General features: G+C 46.3%; 1 protein-coding gene across 1 annotated transcript; it reads right to left on the bottom strand.

The window, feature by feature from the left end:
* Window positions 1-5,728: 5,728 nt before the first annotated feature.
* On the bottom strand, window positions 5,729-7,685 carry her6 (hairy-related 6). The gene is made up of 4 exons (XM_054602961.1): window positions 7,201-7,685; window positions 6,960-7,055; window positions 6,748-6,835; window positions 5,729-6,575 (listed from the first exon to the last, which is right to left on the bottom strand). Exons 1-4 carry the CDS (start codon window positions 7,306-7,308, stop codon window positions 6,037-6,039), a joined length of 831 nt encoding a protein of 276 aa, XP_054458936.1. The 5' UTR covers window positions 7,309-7,685; the 3' UTR covers window positions 5,729-6,036.
* Window positions 7,686-8,014: the final 329 nt, after the last annotated feature.

The raw sequence follows: 8,014 nt of genomic DNA on the forward strand, positions 1-8,014 counted from the left end.
GATTCACTGACATCAAACCCGCTGACTCCATCCTAGCTCCACCATAGTGAAAAAGAGCTGGACATCCGGACCCATTTGATGTATTCGAGGGTCAAAAAATCTGGTTTCTCTTTCCCTTCATCTCAGAGGGGCCCGAGCCTCTGCAGAGGGGCTATTAAAAGCAGGAAAATAAAACCAGCCACGCGAGGGCAGAGCTCATAGATCATACAGCCAAACAGTGTATAAGTTGAGTGTGTTAGGGGTGTGTTTCGCTCTCCTGCTGGACTTCACGAGTCTCCCTAGGCCACATTAATTGATCACAGCCTCGCTTGCATGTGCAAAGAGACGCAAAACCCGACACAAAATGACACTGTAATGTCAAAGTATAGTGGCTGGTAAGCTGCAAGCATGCTCACACACATACCTGAAGACATATTGTAGATGAAATACAACTAAGTACCTACTGTTACTACTCTCTCTCTCAAACGCTCACACACACACAAACACTCACAGAAACACACACAGATAGCAGCACGATATACAGCCTAAGTAAATCATCTTAACATCCTGTCATATGAAAACACACATATGGAACATAACCACATTCAGGCTGCATAGTGTTATTGTATGCTCAAGAAAGATCATGTAAACTGTAGCTGACCCTGACCTCTGACTTCCTTGTAGAGACTGACAAGAGAAACAGCAACCATTCTTTTTGGTCAATGCAGCACCATTGCTGTCCAGTGAAAATCAAGTGTCCCGAGATTTGGTGATTTAAAAATTTTCAGAAATAGTGAAGAAAGTATGAACTATTATTTTAAAGAGTGAGATATTCTCCTATGTCTAAAGCTAAAAAATAACATTTGAAAACTCAGTAGTGTCACAAAGCTGAACACAGGGCTGTTGACATTTTGGAGATGGTGGTTTTCAGGAAGAATATCTTCATATAACTTACTACAGAATGAGCTACTATGCACATTTTAAACGTTTAAATTTGGTAAAACATATGTTTTAGCTTATTCATTCATTAAATGTTGGCTCTTTAGGACCCTCACTTTTACCTAAAAAGACTTATGTTTCAAAACATACAGTAAGATTGAAAGATGTATTTGCAAACCACCATAGAACCAATAAATATGAAATATCATGTTGAAACGACATGGCTGAATTAGCTGAGCTTAACCGAATCCACCAATGTTAAAGCACAACTTGATAACTCCCAAGAAATAATGTGTAGTATTAATATGTTATGTGAACTTATTGGTGTATTGTTTATTCTAATCGTTCAAGTTTTTTTCTGGGGACAACCCTCGGTGGCCCTGACCCTGAAGCTGGGAAAAAGACTCAGAAGTGCTTCATGAAGAACCTCTTTGTGTGATATATCAAAACCAACCAAACTGTCACCGTTGGCAGTTGTTTGGACTTTGGTGTGGTGGGAACTTGTTTGCCCGCTTTATTTGTTTGTTGTGATGGTCTCTGAGGGGGGGGGGGATACCCACCCACTCAATTGGCCCTGGGTTCCAGAGGAACTGGAGGACAGGTCATACAAAGGCGCTGTGTGATGGGGTCATCACTGTCACAGCCCAGATTTGGGGGATGTGCCAACTTTGTAACTGACAGCATCGTATGGTTGCCATGTCCTGCTCTCCTCAAGTCACCATGCCCTGTGACAATACACTAAAAAACATGTTTACGAACCAAAACTGGGAGGATGGGCTATAGGGATGAAAAAAAATACTGCTTCTAAAGGCTGGAGGCTATAAAAGAAACAATCATCCAGCATCACAGGACCACCTTTGCTAGAGTTCTTGTTTTTGAGTGTGTGTGAGAGGCTGGGCTGGTGAGAAACACAGTGGATTTACATAGCAGTCTGCGACTTCAAACGAGGTGGCTGACATTTGAATGGGTTGGTGGTGGGAGCCTCTGGTAGGGTTTTTTGTTGCCATGCAGGGTGAGCCAAGGAAAGTGGGCACGCACACTGCTGGGATTTGTGTGTAGACAGCTTGCCCTGTTTACTGGGCCCACAGGTTACCATAGGAGCCCCGCACAAAGACAGAGTGTGAGAGAGAAAGATACGGACGCCGGGAGGTGGAAGCGTAAGAAGGTTTCACCATGTAGAGAGTTAGATGGATACTGAGTCACTGGGTGCACTGCAAACAGAGGACAGAACAACTCAGGAGTAATAGACTAAAAATTGTGGAGTGGAGATCGGGTCCATGAGACTTGGATGCTCTTTTTATTTGCAAGTACACATAATTCAAGGTCACTGACTCCGGGAGCTTTTATAAATAGGTGAGCCAAGAAGTCCATTACTGTTTAATATCTTCATATGAATCTGATCAACAACTACAACGTTATACATGGAGATAGTGAGGCCATAACCAGTGTTGCGGGTCGGAAATAGATATTGTTTAATATTTATTTAATATATTAAACATGTTGGGAACCACTGCTCTAAACAAGCTGCTATGTCCCTGACCCAATTAACAGAATCATGTGCATTTGTTGCACTTGGCAATAAAGTATCATGCTTTTACTCTTTAAGTAGTTGATCTCAACATGTCACACTGATGCGGAACAATAATAAAAGAATATCCTAAAATACGCCCGGACAGCTGTAGATAAACTTCTGACCACGTCCAACCATAACAGAGTCAACCTCATGAGGAATAAATGTTAGTTCAGCACACAGGGATCCAAAGGGAAAAACCCTTTGCTCCTGACAAGGAACACCTGTCTGAGTGAGTGTAAACTCTGGAATGAGTGTAAGCCTCTGAGACAGAAGGAGGGAAGCATGTGAGTGAGTGAGTGAGTGAGTGAGTGAGTGAGTGAGTGAGTGAGTGAGTGAGTGAGTGAGTGAGTGAGTGAGTGTATGCATGTGTGTAAGGGTCATACATGAGTAATGTACACTGAGCCTAAAAATCGAACTTTCCTTCGTATTACATGCTGGGATCAGGATTCAGACTGCATATACACACCGATCCACTTCCGCCCACACAGACCCAACACTCCTCTCTCCCCTCCCACAGCTTTCCCTTTCCCTGCCTGGCTGCTCGGCAGGCTGGCTGACGAGCCGTGCTGCCTGGCTCTGTGGCGGTTGCCCTGTCTATCAGTCTATTTCCAGGCTCAGCGCCCAGCGCAGAGGCAGGCAGTCAGTCAGGCGGTGTGGTGGAGGGCAGAGGGGTTGATGCGTGTGTCAGAGAGGCGCTCTCCCACATTCCCCCGGCGGCTGGCAGCAGGCCGGGCCTGCGGAGGGGGTTTGCCTCTTTCTCACGACCTCTCAGGTTCCTGCGCTCATCTGGGAGCTATTCATTTCCTGCCAGAAACCAGCCTTCCCCTGCAACTGCAGGAGGAGGGGGGAGGAGGAGAGGGGGGGTGAAGAGGGGAGGGAGAGGAGTTTGGCTTCAAAATGAGTCCAGGGCTTGGTACAGCAAGCCCTGGGCTTAAATCATAAAGCTCTCGCTTGTCTGGGCTGCAATCAAAGACAGCCCCGGTGACGGGCCGAGGGAGAGGAGAGAGAGAGAGAGAGAGAGAGAGAGAGAGAGAGAGAGAGAGAGAAAGAGGAACTATGAGAGAGAGAGGGAGAGAGTGGACCATATGGTAGCACTTAGGGAGCCAAGGAGGAAGCAGAGGGGCTTTTTTTCCCTCCTTTCGGTCTCTGCATGCACGCGGAGTGTGGGAAAAGTTAATGGACACGCATGGCAGCTAACCCCACGGTCGTGTTGTGACATGTGTGCGGTCACTCCGGCAGCTCGGCCACTGCACTGGGTAATTGGAGAGGCTCGTAAAGCTTTTCTCCAGAGGGGAAGAGACCAGTGAAGATGTTGGTGGGTGCGTTGTGGCGGGGGCAGGGGGGAGGAGGAGGGGAGGGGAGGGGGAGGAGGAAGGGAAGAAGAGGGCGGAAGGCTGTGAGGTGGGGCGGGAGGGCTCAGCAGCTGGGTGTTGTCCGGGTCACACCACGTGCCTCCCAGACGTCCCGCGTCCAGCTGTGGCCCCGGGGCTCGGGGCAGGAAGCTCGACACTGGTCCGAGCACAGCTGGAATGCTGTGGGAACGTTATGTTAGGTGTGTGTGTGTGTGTGTGTGTGTGTGTGTGTGTGTGTGTGTGTGTGTGTGTGTGTGTGTGTGCGACTGTGCGGATTTGTGTGGAGAAGCTCTGGCTCACAGGAGGCCGGCTGTTATCCCGTGTGGCAGGCCTTTCCTTGAACCCCCTCCCACCCTCCACTTAACTCCCCACTACCTCACCCAATGTGCCCTTTGGCCAGGCATGTCCTCACCCAACACCCTGCACAAAAACGCACGCACAAGACGTATGCACGCACAGGCACGAGCACACACATGGCTTCAATCAAAAAGGGATGCATGGCCCCCCGTAAAAAGGTGTGATGGAAATTCAAAATGATGGCACTTATCCACACTTTGTGCCTCTTAGCGCACTGATAATTGCAAACACCTGCACCCCCCTTTCCACACACGCCCCCTTCAAAGAAGGGCCACACTCGAATAGCTGGAGGGGGCACACACACCTGGGCAGAGCAGAGCGCTACCACATGGCTCAGTGGCGAGGTGTTTAACGTGTCCTTCTGCTGTCAACCCCCCATCCACTGGCATCAAGGAACTCCCTGAGCTCTGATTAAAGACGCAGCCGGAGGCTCCTCTCTGCTCCACGCTGTCAGGGGAATAATGCTCTTGGCAATGTTAAAGCTGACTGATCAGCGGAAATCCTCATAATGATGAGTTTCTAGCATTTTTAGCTTTCAAATTGACTCTTGATTGTTATTTTAATAAATCATTCTCAGCTTATGAGTGGAAAGAGTCATCATTGATCAGAGGCCATTGAGCTTTATGTCATGATGAAGTAGTTTCAAAACATGTAAAACAAAGATTCAAGTGACATATGTTTTAACAAATCCTAAAAAGGCTCATCGGAGAAGCCAATTTTACTCCTAGATGCAACCTAAGCCTCTTAAACAAAATGCTCCTGTGACTTAAAGCATAATAATATATTTTCAACCACAGCAGCCATTCATGCTCCACTTGTTGATCTAACAACCAATCACACTGCAATGCACTTCTGCACTGCTAGATGGCGTAAGTGACCTCTGTAAGACTCCAAAGTCTCCACCAGGAGTTGTGAAACTGTGGGACTATCAGCACGAGATAGTCTTAACTCCTGTGATGGTGAATTACTGAGCTACAGTCTCCTTCCTGACTCAATTATTGAGATAAAAGAATTACCATTAGCCAACAGTTTACTGACAGTCTGGTCCAGTGTGACTTACAGTGACTGAGCATGAACTGTTTTTTTGCTCAAAGACACTTTAGAGAGATGCATACCTCTTAATAAATAGCACACTAGTTGTTGCAGAGATTGAACCATAAACATTACTGCACACCCAGCAAAACTTCATTTTTTTTGTATTGTTCAGTGTTACTACAGGCTCAAAATAAAACTCAACATTTCCTATCCATTTTGGACCCAACAAAACACTTGTTGAAGTTGTGTGTAAACAGCACCCTCAAAAGTGATTAACACTAACAAATAGTGGTACCGAAAAGGTTAATGTGCTTAACCACTTGTAAACCTGTAGACTTGCTTTTACACAAAGACAAGTCTGCATACTATATTTTAAGTACCAAATAAGATAAATAAACAGGAGGAAATTCGTATTATATGCAGTTTTAAGCATTAATAATAAGATCTTATTTAGTTTTCCCAACAAACAACTCAAGCACATGTTTTTCAATATCTTTACAAATTTATTTGTCTTCCAAAACGAAGAACATCATAAGAGCATTGAACATATCTTTGGCATCACACAGTAAAAAAAAAGACAACTCAAATATATATAAAAATGCAGTGAACGGACTTCCACGATACAAATCTCATTTCAATATGAACTTTACTCCCTTGTTAGCTGTACAAATATAGTGCATACTCTTTCCATTTTACAAGAAAAAAAAGATTCAAAACAACTTTCTAACATTGAACAAAGAGAGAACTATTAAGTGTCTTTTTTTTTTTTTAAAAGTCTGTATGGCAACTTTCCCCAACTTTTCACCAGGGTCGCCACACTGAGTCCGCGTTGCCTGTCGGGGCTCCGGGGGACACCGCAGGCGGGAGGGGGACCGGCGTGCCCACGTTGTTGGCGTAAACGGGGATAACGGGGCCGTTCGGCGCAAAAGCCGCATTGGGTATGAGGAATGCAAACTGTCCGTCCGAAGCAGGCACGATCTGGAAACCGCCGTACACTTTGGTGGCGTCTGATGGCAAACTAGCCGGCGATGAGCCTCCTTTACAGGACACCTGGTTCATGGGCAGGACCTGCGGGGACGAGCTGGGGATCTGCATGGGCTGGCCGAAGGAAGGGTGGGTCGGTCCGGCGGCGGAGGGGAGCTGGTGTTGGTGCTGGTGCTGACTGGGGTAGTTCATGGCGTTGATCTGGGTCATGCAGCTGGCCAAGTGGCCGAGGAGCCGCGTTCTGACCTCCGTGTTGACACCTTCGCAGGTGGACAGGAACCGGGTGACTTCATTCATGCACTCGCTGAAACCGGCACGATATTTCCCCAAGACTGTGGGGTCTGTGTTTAGGGCAGCTGCGGAGGAAAAAAGACAAGTATATTTAACTCAGGATGTTCAAATGCAACATGTTGTTTTATTTGAAATGATGGGGAGATTTAGACGGGGGTCTTTAAGCAGAGATATAAGCCCAGATGTTTTCTAAAACACACAGTCACGAGACAGATTAGTCCGGAAAATGCGACTTACCGGTCATCTGAGCCCTCTGGAGGTTCCGGAGATGCTTCACCGTCATCTCCAGGATGTCCGCCTTCTCAAGTTTAGAGTGTCTGGAGCTCTGAGAGGACGGGAAAGAAAAAAAAAACACATGGTTAGGATCACGCGCTCACTTTTTCAGTGTTTTTGACAGGATGGGTTTTTAAAATACTACCAATAACCATGAGACTAAAGTGAGTACTTACATCTTTTTTGAGCGCATCCAGGATGAGAGTTTTCAGCTGCCCCAAGCTCTCGTTGATTCTGGCTCTTCTCCTCTTTTCCATTATTGGCTTGGATGACTAAAGATGAAAAAATAAAAAATAACATTAACCGTTAGATGTTTCACGCGTAAAAGTGAAATCCCTCGCATTGGATGAGGAACTCGTGCCAAAATGTTGTCCAAAATGAAATGTTTTTAAGATGAAGGGTACATATAATACCAACCTTTCTGTGCTCCGATGCTGTCTTGGGTTTATCGGGAGTTGTGTTCATGCTGGCCGGGGTTGCAGCGACCGGAGAGGAGGAAGTTTTTTCCATCATATCGGCAGGCATTTTCTTATCGGAAAATATCCAACAAAACCACAACAAATGTACGATCCAGTGGTGTGTGAAAAAAAAAAGGATGATGAATATTTTCAATATTCAAAAGTGCGCTCTCCCTCAGATCAATCCTGAGATATGTATTGTATCAAAGTTAGAAATCCGTTCGAGCGACGCGCAGCAGCAGCGATCACGAGCGGATGCGGAGTCTCTCTGTGGGTCTCTCCGCGTGTGGCTTGTATTTATATCTCGCACTGCACGCGAACGGCTCGTGTGAAACTTCCCAAACTTTCTTTCCCACAGTAACTTCCCACCAATCAGGGCGAGGGACACGCGGCCCAAGGGAGGACGGCTCGTGGTCGGCGCCCTCCCATTGGTTGTTTGGCCGCTGGAGCTGGCGGCCAATGGCGCAAGGCCCGGGTTCAGGGCACAGCCGGGGAAACTGCCTTCAGTCTTCAATCATCGGACCGTTTACATGCTAACAGTGGAGCCGCTGACTGGCACCGCCACCGGGAGCGGGCACAGGGACCTTTATGCTCCCAGACCACAGATAACAGCCGGAAACGTCATAGAAAAAATATACAAAAAATAGTAGCTGATATAAACACTTTACAACTACATCTAACGTCAACATAATATTATTATTAATAATAATAATAATAATAATAATAATAATAATAATAAGTAATCTAGTAGTTCTCTTGAATACCTATGTTGA

Source organism: Anoplopoma fimbria, chromosome 8 (genome assembly GCF_027596085.1).
Source record: "Anoplopoma fimbria isolate UVic2021 breed Golden Eagle Sablefish chromosome 8, Afim_UVic_2022, whole genome shotgun sequence".
Classification (NCBI taxonomy): Eukaryota; Metazoa; Chordata; class Actinopteri; order Perciformes; family Anoplopomatidae; genus Anoplopoma; species Anoplopoma fimbria.